The sequence below is a fragment of the Electrophorus electricus genome, chromosome 13 (assembly GCF_013358815.1).
Source record: "Electrophorus electricus isolate fEleEle1 chromosome 13, fEleEle1.pri, whole genome shotgun sequence".
Lineage (NCBI taxonomy): Eukaryota > Metazoa > Chordata > Actinopteri > Gymnotiformes > Gymnotidae > Electrophorus > Electrophorus electricus.
The window spans coordinates 15,704,593-15,717,580 of NC_049547.1; the positions used below are offsets into that span (position 1 = coordinate 15,704,593).

The 12,988-nt window shown below is 47.2% G+C and overlaps 1 protein-coding gene across 35 annotated transcripts in view; it reads right to left on the reverse strand.

Annotated features, from left to right (window-relative positions):
* nrxn3a (neurexin 3a) overlaps positions 1-12,988 on the reverse strand; it is a 254,250-nt gene that overhangs the window by 189,602 nt on the left and 51,660 nt on the right. For all 35 annotated transcript variants that reach the window (XR_004776805.1, XR_003410078.2, XR_003410077.2 and 32 more), the window contains 3 exons: positions 10,899-11,060; positions 4,120-4,555; positions 2,868-3,251 (listed from right to left, as the gene is read on the reverse strand). Coding sequence is in view for 32 of the 35 variants with exons in the window: in XM_027001511.2 (XP_026857312.2) it covers positions 2,868-3,251; positions 4,120-4,555; positions 10,899-11,060 (982 nt within the window). In the remaining 3 variants the exon portion in view is untranslated. The remainder of the gene's footprint in view (positions 1-2,867; positions 3,252-4,119; positions 4,556-10,898; positions 11,061-12,988) is intronic.

Here is a 12,988-nt window from a genome sequence, read left to right on the forward strand (position 1 = left end):
AGCGACAAATTCTCCTCCAGCTTGGGGACTGTCCCAAGCCCCTGGGCAGCTGTAGTCTGAGATAATGGATTTGGATGTGGCTAAGGAAAATGTGAGGTTGGGGCTATAGAAGGAGAGCCGGCCGGTGACCAGTGGCGTCCATAATGGGACATGGCCGCAGCGTTATGGTGGTCTGGCAAGGCTGTGCACCGCAGTGGGGGAAGAGAGCCAGAGAGAAGCAGTGTGTTTGAGCCACCACGGATCGCAGGACTCGGGCACGGTGGAGATTACAGTATCTCTGGTTGGCACACCAAAAGATTTCTGCAGCAGTGCTTGCAGGCCCTGCCACTGGTACAGCCCGCATGCCGACTGGACTTCACTGTGCACCTACGTGGGCTGACGCTGATGTGCACACAAGATTCTGGTCACATATAATCCCCAGAAACGAAACTACAGTACAGAGTGCAGAGGATGCTTGGTTCATACGAGTAGTTCTGCATTACAGCCGAGGCCTCTGTAAAATGATTGAGCCCTTGTTAACTATATATATATATATATATATATATATATATATAAAAAACATATATCGGCCATTTCCCCTTTTTGTGTAATCAGTTCATTTAGTTTTTGATTTTGCACAACCTTTCCATTCCTTACTTCATTCAGGTGGACATTTAAAAATAAAACTTGCCATAATGCTTTCTATTATTGCTTTTATTTTGTAGAAAGTGGAAAAACAGTAAACGGACACGCATGTTTTTTCGTTGCAAGGGCTCAGTTAACATTTCCTATATGCTGTTTTGGAAAGACTGCAAATAGAAGCAAGTGGTTTAAAAGCATGTGCTCCAAACATGATCTGGGGTTGGTAAGATCTTGCTACCATAAAAGGAACAGCAGCCATCCTTTAAAACACAGGCAGCATCCATTTAATAATTCAGTCAGGACATTGGAATGGTCATTGAAACAGCCTTACTGCCAAGAGCTGCAAGTTAAACCTGACCTCACAGTTGTCAGTGAAATTAGGCGATCAGCTCACCTCTGTAACAGCAGGTGCTCGGGAGCACTAGGCCATGTTAGAACTCAGTAATGCATTCTGACTCAGGATGTGGGAGAGGAGCACAGCTGGTGTACATGGGCTCCTTTAGTTCACACCATGGAGCGCCACAGACACACACATGCACACAAACATGAACACACACATGCACAGACATGCATAGACATGCATGCACACACACAAACGTGCACACAAACACACACACGAACACAAATATGCATGCACGCACACTCGCATGCACTAACATGAACATACACACATACATGAGCACAAACATACCCACACATGCACACACAAACATAGCAGACCTGTCTCAAGGTAAGACATGTGTGTGGGTGGATGAGCATATGTACGTGTGTGTTGAGAGGGGATGGGTAAGCATGTGTGTGTGTGTGTGTGTGTGTGTGTGTGTGTGAGTTTGTGTACATGACAGAAGGACACTTGGCCAGATGCTTTTGTTGTTGTTGTTGTTTTTGTAATTTTGCATGGCAGGCCTGTAGACCTGAATGATGCTTCTTAGCTAAGTCTCCTGTGCATGTGGGAACAGGGCTGCCCGTGGCGCCTGCACACTCAGGATAATATAAGGTGATGTATTCGGTTTGATGCCTGTGTTGATCACCATGACTGACATTCACAGCAAATGAATGTGAGGGCAGGCTGCATGGCAGACACTATCTCTGCCCGGATGGGGCCGTTACACTGCAGGGCTGTTGGAGATAGCATTCATAAGCCCAGCCGAGGAATGTTATGTGCTTATATATGGTGCTCTCGGCCCAGAATAAATCTTTCACCTACTCAGATATAACACAACTTTTTTTTTTTTTTTTTTTCTGTAAGGCAGAAAGTGGAATGTTCGTCCTGTACAGGTGGAGTGAATCTTAAAGTGACATGTATTTGGTCTGAAGTGCCATTGGGACAACAGCTGGCCCAGAATTCATCAGATGGCACCGGACAATGGATGTAAGTGTTTTAAAGTCACCACATGGTAGGAAGAGACTCCCTTAAAGGCTGGCACGGAAGGGAATCTTCCTCCCAGCCGATCTGGTTGGTATTCATGCGTACAGTTCGGGGCGGAGTTTGTTGGCGGAACTCATGCGCAGTTCTGCCTTGGTGCTATGTGCACAAAAGTGGCTATTAATACACTGGACGTGATTCTAGTGAAGTTCATTATACTCCCTCTGTAGCAGGCTGCTGTCAGCCATGTCTGTCATTCTGTTCATTCTTCACCCACAATTATAGCTCACTGCGTTGCCCGTCAACACGAGTTAAGCCTCTCTTGTCTACAGAAGCATGTTTGGCCAGTTCGACAAGCTCAATCCCCCTTTGCAGAAGCAGGGGTGACCCACATTCAGCTCCAATCCACCGTTCAGCCCCACACTGGGAGATTAAGAAGCCTATGTATTATTTATCACTTATTTATTATGATTAGGTGAAAACTACTGTAATCCTCTGTTTACAAATGGATTAAAAGATGCACAAACAGTCATGAAGGTGAATGTAAATGACATCTTTTTTTTCTTTTTTTTTATCCAAACATAATAGTGCATGATCATATCAAACGACAATCAGGTTTCAGAGGATTGGTTATTAATATAATGTCCAGAGAAGTGGTTATTGTAACAATGATGCAGCTCATACATATAACTCTTTGACCATCTTGCTTAAAAGCTAATAAACCCATTATTCTGCCTGTTGGTACACCTCGTATAAAGTTGGCAGGGGATTAAACGTAGTTTTTTAGTGGGTTTTTTGTTCACACCTTCTGTGTGAGGCAGGAGCGATTGTTCCGAGCACGTAAAGCGTCTGGCGGTGCGGCTGCGTGCAACCCACTCACCTCTCTCGCAGGTGCGTGACCAGTAGCCCGTGCCGGTGCAGTCACAGATGAAGCGGTTCCAGCCCTCCTTGCAGACGCCCTTGTTCTTGCAGGGGTAGCTCTCGCACTGCTTCCCCGGCACCTTGCTGCAGGAGGGCTTGATCCCGGCTCCGTTCTGGGCCTCGGCGATCTGCCTGATGTCCTTGCTGCGGCCGTCGATGAACAGGTCGCGGATGCAGCCCACGTAGCCGTAGTTGAGCATGGCCGTCCACAGCTCGGTGGGCAGGATCAGGCCGGCCCGGTTGTCCGGGAGGCCGCCAAGGTACATGTCTCCCTCCAGGTCCAGGATCTCGCTCTCGCCACTGGCGGTGAAGGGCGTACGGCGGCTGTTCACCGATATAGTACCTACAGGGAAGGAGAGGGGGACAGTAAGGTCTGGCCGAGTCTCGCACCAAAAGATAAACTGGACCTAAAAGACAAAGCTATATTTGTGCAAAGTCGCGAAAGACTCTCTAAAGCCCTGTTTCCTGCTTGTGGGTATTGCATATATTCTGCCTGGTATTACAATGCTGCACGTCCTGTTTACTGAAAGCCATGATTTGAAGTAGACTGAAAGAAAACAGTTGTGGTACAGCCATCCTATGAGACAAGATCTTAGAGAGGGAGGATTACAGAGGGGAACTCCAAACTGGCACATGAATTACACTGTGTCATCCAAAGGGCTATGTACTGAGGCCAGAGAGAGAGAGAGAGAGAGAGGGAGGGAGCAAGCAAGCATGAGCAGAAGTGGTGTATTAGAGGCTTATCCAGTGTTTATGACCTTGCTAGGACTGTGTGATTCTTGTAAAGCTACCTCACACACACACACTCTCTCACACACACACACACACACACACACACACACACACAGATGTAGAGTGTAAACCAAACAGTCTGGGTGGGAAGGAAAGGATCAATAGGGCTAATCTCTGCAGAAGTGACACCAGCCCGATCCCTTGAACACCATTGTCTAAAAGCCTGCATTATTAATATCCCCAGAGACCTTCCAGAGAATCTTGCGCTATGAAGTGATATGGAGCAGTTACTGATCGATTTGGCTTAGTGCAGACATTCAGTGGTGAGAAAGGAAGAAAGAGAGAGAGAGAGAGAGAGAGAGAGAGAGGGAAGAAAGGAGAAATACAAAGGCCATGTGGAGCAGAACTATGTAAGCATTTACCAAATAAAGGTGACGTTCATTTGCCATGTACTATACAGCTAAATGTTGCACACCAACCTGAGCGTCCATCCCTCTGAATGTCCACATGGTACCAGGCACCGTCGTTCACCTTGTTCTGCGTGGCTTTCACCTTGATGGTGCCCGAGCCCATGTCTAGCAGCAGGTACAGGCTCCCGTCCAGCAGCTCCACCGCAAAGAAGTCAACCTTGGTGTTCTTCTGGCTGGGCGCCTTGCGGTCCTGCGGCTTGCCGTGGGTGAAGAGGATCAGGCCATTGGGCTCGGATGTGCGGAAGTCGAAGGAGATGGATCCCATGCGCTTGGTGTTCCACTTGGGCAGGCTGATGTAGGCCTCGGGCGTTTCGAACGAGATTGGGTCCAGGGTGGCCACGTTCTCACACTTAAAGACCACATCCCCCTGGATCTTCATCTTGGGGTCTACGATGCGGGCCAGCCGAGACAGCTCCAGCCGGATGTCGTTGTTTTTGTAGACCACCTGCAGTGGCGGCACAAGCGAGCAATGAGGAACGGTCAGTTCTGCATGATGATATGCCAGAATGTCATTTTACGTCTACAGGTGAATGATCAAGAAATCGAGGCGTACTGAGCCGAGCGCTAAATAGAAGGATTGAGGGGATTTATTTTATTCAAAGTATAACCTGCGCTAATACCAATAGGTCAGGTGACGATGAACGATCCTTGCCTCTCAGTAGTAATTGACTGAGTAGCTGATGTGCCTTGTCTGTCTGCATCTGCTTTCCCTGATAGCTATGATAATGGATTTATGAGACAGGGGGCAAACAATCGGTGTGGTGGCCTTCACTGTCGCAAAAGTGTAAGGTTGCCAGACCATGTCTGATTTTAAAGTCTAATGACGCGCATGACAACTGGTTTAAAAAAACAAAACAAAAACACCACCCACAGCAAACCTGCACATATCCTGGACAAACACACACACATTGTGGATTCAAGGATCGCTCATGTGCGAAATCACCAGCTTTCACTATATTTTTCCCCCTATAGTTTCGGCCCAAACAAATGCGGGGTGCGGCTGCAGTCATTGACTGCGCGCTTCATCCCGGAGATCATGGATAATCCCAGGGGATGTGATGGCAAATTTCCAATCTCTTCCCAATGTGGAGGACAGAGCAGTGCTGAGAGACCTTCTTCTGTCCCAGCTGAGGACAAGCCTCCACTGGCAGCCTTATCAGGGAGATCATAAATACCCCCATCCCTGGGGGGGTGGGGGGTGTCCATTCCTCACACAACGACAGGCATAGGTCAGCTGCAGCACATCTCACACACTAACTCTGCAGCACTTCCTCGGGACAGGAAACGGATTGCTGCTGTCACCGGTGTTGTCTCAAATACTTCCACATGGTGGAATTGTGCGACATCAGACGTACTGGCATGCAGTGGGTCAGCTAAACCTCACACTCACCATGAAGTCCAGACATGTAGCCACGGTGCACATATCGGGAGTACTGCTGTTTTAAAAATCAATACTAGCAGGAACCTTAGAAGCCCACGCGTACTCATACATAGGGAATGTAAAGAGTACGAATAATAACTCAGCGTGCTTTATGGGGCTAGTGTATCTCTAGTCTCTGTTTTCCTAATGCTGAGAACATCCTATTATCATGCTTATGGTTTGTAATCATGATCCTGTCAATCATGGTATCCCATTTTTCATCCAGAAGGAGATCATTTATCAATGTAAAGCGGAACCAGATATTAATTTACCCCAAAATTTCTCAGGTTGTTATCTAATAATTACATGCCACACCTGGAGCGCCATTGATCTGTCTGCTCTTGGCATGTCTATGTTTCAAATGGTTTAGCCACTGTTTGTTGCTGAGGTAACGTTCCAAAGACAAGGGGCCGGACTTATCTGGTGCCATGTCCCTGCTAACCGGCCATGTGATCTTGGTGCCTGTTTATTCAGCACTATACCAGAAGCACGTTCAGTGGCTCTGATATTTGTTTTAAATAAGAAACCAGCAATAAGTGAGAAATCAGGGTGTTATTCCTAACAGCCAGAAGCTGGGGCAGGCAGTCCATGCGTAATCTGTTCCCACCCTCTCTGGAGGTGGAAACAAATGCAGCTTTTATTGGGAACATTAGAACATTTGAACTCCTATTAGAAGAGCAGAACACAACAGTAGAGCATTAGAACATCAGAACAGAAGAACAGTTTACCTCTCTGGAGGTGTAAACAAAAGGTGCTTTTACTGGGAACATTAGAACTCCTATTTCCCCGATGCCTTTGCTTAGCCCATGTGTTTATCCTTAACGTTCCTTATCAAGTGTCACCTCAGCACTCTCTGCTTATCAAGAGAGGCAGTTGTTATATGAAACTGGCCGCTACTCCTCAGTTTGTTGCCATCCTAAAGCGCTGTCATTTTGATGAACTCAAACAGCAGAGGAAATGTCAGCTGGGTAATTCCTGCCTTGTTTCCCGCCTCCTCTCTAAACCAATCTGGCCTGGACGTCTGAAATCCCATTTTATGTGTCGAAACTGTTCAAACTGTTCATCGAAACGATGCTCTCAGGAGCCCCAAATTGAATTAATTGACTTTGTGAGAGTGGTGATTAATTGTTGCAGAAAGGTCACCCATGTCACTGTGGGCTGAAAACCCCACTGTGGAGAACAAATATTTGTCCCCTGGGGGGCTGGCAAGTACCTGCCTCCTTCGACCGGCCTCTGCACAGTCACGACATTTGAATATAATACTGGAGCTTTATCTATCAGCACCTGGCTTAAGGTGTCTGCTGGGACATGAGAAAATAGAGACGGGAGTAAGTGAGCCTTATTCTATAGATAGAGAGGAACAGACTCACACTAAGCATCTGTCTGTTTAAACTGTGTAGATGAAATGGATTCAACCATGAGTGAATGTGCAGGTTGACTGAGTGAGGAAGCAGAATGAAACTTGTTTGAGTTTGTGGATGGAGTAGAATTTCATCAGGGCGCTATCTCGCTTTGCAGACTTGCTCTGAAATAAACGAGGAGGGGGGCGCACGGTGCTGGGAGAGCCGAGGTTCTTACGTAAGGCTTGCCTATACGGGCGGTGATTTATCCCACAAGCCATTTGCCACACATCTCTCCACAATCGCGGAGATGCCATAAAGCCTGGCCGCAAACGCAACACGGGAAGGCATGCTGCAGGAAAGCCACGCGGCCCAAGTTGATGAAGCCCACGGCGTGCACGAAGGAGGCCAGCGAGGGACCGGGATGACCGACGCGGCCCCAAGCTGCTTCTGGGGCGGCCGAACGTGGGTGTCACGCTAGTGGCCGTGCACCGTGACGGGGGTCCAACGGGGGACTGGCTAATACCCGCGGCCTCCTCCCCTCCGCCTGCGGTTGGCCCCGCCGTGACACACCCATTCATCATCCACAGCTGTCAGCGTATGCGATAAATCTCTGCCTGCAAAGCCTGCCCACCACTCTCATGGAATTAATGGCTCTGGGTCTTCCTGGAGGAAAGTTAGAAATTGGTATAGATTATTCTCCAGTCAAGGATGCCAGGTGGAACTTGGTTGGTATTTTGCATGAGGGCTCAGGAGCACAGGTGGCGGGATGGCCACGGTTGGACGAAGCTCCACAGGTCAGAGATGCACCACGGTGGACTCCTACACACCCCCTGCACAATCATCCACATCCTTACAGATCCTTACGTTTCTTCAAACAGGCCAAGATCGCAATGCTAGTTCATTTCAGGATTTCATTTTCGTTTATCAGTTCATGAATGTTTTCAGTTAATTAATACTTTATTAAGCACCTGACCAAAAAGTTAAGCACCTGACCAAAATAAATTGAAGCAAGAGTTTGGCATCAGCTTCTGCTGTTGATGAGCCTAAGAGCACTCCTGTAGAGGGTGATGAACCATATAACCTACAACATTAGGTCTACAGCTGCTACAGCTACGTGTTGAAATTCTCTCCTTTAACTAGCATATCCAAACCAGTACAACCACTAGCAACCAATAACACAACAGAGTCAAGCGTTTCTGAAGCTTGGCAGATTTCCCTCTCTGTCTCCCTCCCAGATCCCATTCCTACAGAGCTTATCCAAACACATCAGCTGTGGGATGGGGGCGGAAGGAGGATCGTATACAGTGGGTTGACCCATCTGTCTAAACTCCACAGTTCTGAGCCACTTTGTAGCTGGAAGGTGGGAGAGACCCAGGGGACAGAGCCCAGTGGGCAGGTTAGGAGCACAGTTTCAGAGGAGCAACCTCTGACAGAGGTGACAAATTGCAGGCACCGCACGGCATCATCCTGGAAGGTGAGTGCAACAGTGCTACCACAGGGAGGAGCAGGAGTCCTGTTCAGAAGTGCTGAAAGCTCAGCTCACACACACACACACACACACACACACACACACACACACACACAAGTACACGCACACACACACAAGCACACGCGCACGCACACACACAAGCACACGCACACACAAAGACACACAGACAGACAGACACAAATGCATACACACACATTCTGGTTAATGCCCTTCACGGTCTGGCACAACTACACTGGTTTGAGAGTGAGTGGGATTCCTGTTATGATTTCAAAGGTAATCAAGAATTGGCCACGTATTTACATAATTTACATTTGGAAAAATCAGATTTTTTATATATATATATATATACACACACACACACACACACACACACACACACACACAAATATATAGTATTTTTTTCTATAATATGTTTTGACCTAAATGTTTAGAGAAATGTGAATATGATGGTAGATGTCTTATAAATTGCACTCTTATATACATGGTGACATGCAGTTAGGATTCCGTGCCACTAGGTGGAGGGCTCTTCAAATTCCTGCTCTCTAACAAAACTGCACATAAAAGCATATCAGTGCTACCAGCTGCTGCAGGTCCCATCAAATAAACACACACATAGAATACAAACAAAAAGAATGTTTTAAAAACCTACATAAACCTGCACATAAGCTTATCAGTGATCCCAGAAACAGTGTGGACATGGTATGGCCCAGCTGAGAGCAGTGTGCTGAGAGAGGAATATGGATCGTGGGATAAATAGCTGCTGGGATAAATCTAGTTAGTGAGGGGCCACACGTGGACCTTGAGCTGGCGCTGCCGGTCTAACACTGGGTGTGGACTCCCTGTTCCTGAGGAAGTTGTCAACACTCTGGATAGGGTGACAGTCTGACCGGCTGGAGTCCTGACCCTGTGCAGCACGTCTGCTCACAGGCGGCAGGGTGCTGCCAGTGCAGTGGGGCGGGCATTTACTGCCCCTTTCAACAGGTTCTCAAGCCATGTACAACATAAAGCTCGCAGGAAATCGTTTGCACATTGTGCATAGTTTCTCTCTCCAAAGCATCTGTGGGCTACAGAAATGGTACTAGGTGCAACAGGGTTCTAAAAACAATCTAAAAACAATGACAACACCCTGCACCGGCACTGTTGTCGCCGTGGCGATAGTCATTGATGACAACCAGTGGAGATGCATTATCCAAGTGTCTGCAGGTACATTTTCTCTAAGGCACAGGCATGACATTCATGATGAGCCACTATTCTCAAATGTAGGTCAGCCCAAACCTACCACACTCATGCTTGTGCCAAGCTGTGTGCATGTTGGGTATGATACAGATCAAGATTACACCGTTTTTTGGAAGAAAAAAAAACAAAACAAGCCATGGAAAGCTTGTTACATTTCCTACCAAAATATAATGCATTATGTGACTTCTCGTAGGCATTATAAATCATACCACACGCCAGTGCTCAACTCAGTAGCACACCTGCCATTGCATGTTGCCTTTCAGAATAATTCCCCCATGTGAGAGTGGAGGGCAGACCCGGGACCGTGGGCGGAGACGGCGGCCTCTGATTTCTCTAGCTCTGGGAGCTCCGAACACGCCGCTCCTCCCGCCGGCACGGCAGGTACCGGTGTTGCACAAGCAGCGGTTACATCACGCCACTTCTGGAACTGATTACTGTAATCTCAGAAATGGACTCCATTTTGGCCAGGCTCTGGGTAAGAAGGGGGCTCTGGTAATGAGCCTTTATTCAAACACTAATGCATGTGGGTTTCAGCACCAGATACTATCGCCAGGGTAGGAAAGGTAGTTAGCATACAAAATGGACGTGATGTACTTCTTTAGGCTTTCATAAGCTGACAGACAGTGTGAGACAATAGCAGTGATGTAGCCGTCCCAAGATCTGCTGATGGTCCTGCCATTGTCCCTGTTATAGATTACCTGCCCACTTCCAGATAAATTAAGGCACAAGCCACATAGTGATTACAGTCTCCAGGCCAGACAAAGACTGCATTTATTATAAAGGACAGCTGCTTAAAGAAGACAACGTCGGAATTGCGTCGGTGCTGTTCAAGCTCCATTAAGTATACAGTGGCTTACTTCATATAGCTGTGACATGGTTTTCCACCTGGAGATTTCTGCACTCTAGAACCCACTCCTTCCCCCCAACCCCACATCACACTCAGCTTTCCCTGCGAGCACGCCGTGTCCTGTAGAGCAGAATCTCATCTCAGCCAATCACGCCGCGCCGATCCCTGGCCACTGCAACCCTAATCAAATGATTTACCACAATTGAAAAGCCAAATTAAATACAGCTGAAACTATTTCATGTCGAGAAAATGCAGAAGTCCTGCGAATGTCATTATAGGGGAGCTTCACAGATACTGATGTCCACACCGTCCTTTTCACCAGATAAGCTTTATTAAATCTATTATGCTGCTCCAATGTTTCATTCCGAGCTATTCCACTATGGCTGCCCTGACAAGGCCACATGATGTCCCGAGAGAAAGGGCCAGCGGAGACGGCTAGCGCGCACGCCCTACCTCTTTCAGGCAGCCCATGAAGTTGTTGCTGACGGGCGATCCGGGCAGGTCGGCGGTACTCGGGCTTCCTCCCACGTAAAAGAAATCGTCTGAGCCTAGCATAGTGTAGTCCTCCTGCGTGTAGCCCGTGGTGGTGAGGATGCCGTCCACTGATATGGTGACCTGTCCGGGTAAAGGGACAGACAGGGAGGAGAAAGATACAGTGATGACCCTCGGGCCTGCGCTGAACGTCTCTGTTCCAGTAGCAAGGTCAGGACCGTCTCTCTGTTACAGTAGTCAGTCTGAACACTAGGGGGCGCTGGGTCAGACTAAGCAGCACTGAGCACTCATCAGGTGTGCCTGTTCTCACAATTAGGCTCAGGTAAAGAAAATATTTCGGCGACATATTTTCTTTATCTTTGATCGGTGTTAGAAATGAGCTCCTTGCTTTGTACATTTGTTAGGTCTGAGAGGTTAGTAAAACATCACAAACCACAGACTCTTATACTGTACTCATGCTGGTTTTTATCTTATGTCAAATTCCATAAGCAATCAGTCAGTTCAGACATTGATATGCATGCTTCCTAAACGTGTTGCATGGTACTGTACTATAATACAAATGAACATAGTTCATATTATGCTACAAATGAACATGCCACACGGACTACAGCCAGCTGAGCATGCAACTTAATTTCCATATAAAGATATAAACACTAATCCCCTAGCTTGGTCTAAGGGCAGCATGCAAAGCCAATCCACAAACACATGCGACCACCAAAACCCAAAGCCAGTGAGAGGGAGCGTATGAGAGCGTGAGAATGACATGCAGGTCATAACAGCACAAAGGACATGCGCGGGAAAATGACAGGGCAGGTGACGAGGAAGTTGTTAGTGACGGAGGTCAAGAAAGGTGGAGTCTGAGCTGAGGATGGAGAGGGCTTCCGCGCGTCATGCACACTCTGTACTGGAAACAACTGTCAGAGCTCCCGCGCTGAACGCTGGTTCGTTCTGTGCATTTTTTTTTTTTTTTGTTTTTTTTGTTATTTTTTTTGTTTTTTTTTTTTTTTTTTTTTTTTTTTGCAGTCTCTGGTTCTTTGTGGAAAGCTTCTGCCAGTTTTGTTGACAGTATTCAGCAAACAGGAGCAAAAATAAAATAATAACAATATATACTTGTTTAAATACTAAACCCTATAGGGTCACATCTCAAGGTCTTCTGGAGAGAGGAGATTCACGAAGGCAGAAACAAGGAGGAAGCTGTGTGGAGGTAACCGGACAGGGGAGGGAGAAAAAGAAGAACACCTAGAACGCCCATCCCATTTCCTTTGTATTTTGTTTTGTTGTTGTTGTTTCTAGGTGATAATGATTGTCTTGGAAAGAAACCCAAAGAAAACGGAAGAGGGCCAGGGAGGCACACGGCAAACCCAAAAAAGGAACAATAAGAATGATATCTACCAGACAATGTAGTTTGTTTACCATAGCGTGTCCGACGCCTGAATGCTTTGCAGAAAGGAGGAAGAAAGGAAATTAAATGGTGAACCCAGTGGTCGTTAGGAAAACGAAATAAATCAAAATAAAAGTTCGAGGAGTAATCAGGGTACTGGTGCATTAGCCGTTCATGTAACACTTGGGAAAACAGTGGCCTGTTCCAGGAGTGGTTAGTTTTGATCCAGCAGGATGTGTTTTTTGTTGAGACACCAGGTGAGAGTGAGAGAGAGAGAGAGAGAGAGAGAGAGAGAGAGAGAGAGAGAGAGAGAGAGAGAGAGAGAGAGAGAGAGAGAGAGAGAGAGAGAGAGAGAGAAGAAAAAGCGGGATATCTCTGTTGCTTATAATCCTAAACTGTGTGTGTTCTGTGTGTAGAAAATAATGGAGAATACACACACTTCAAAACACCGAACTCAATAAATGCTTTTCTACAATAATAACGTCCTAATTTTGTGAAAGAGCATGCGGTGTTTCGTCAAACAGCCCCCGTGCAGAAACGCAGGCAGGCTCATTTTAGCGGCCGATTCTCAAGGTGAGCGGCGCGGTAATGGTAAAAGCTTGCTCGGTCCTCTCCTGCAGCACGTCCGCGCACGCGTGTCTTCGTGGTTTCAGAATAGCCGTTATTCAAC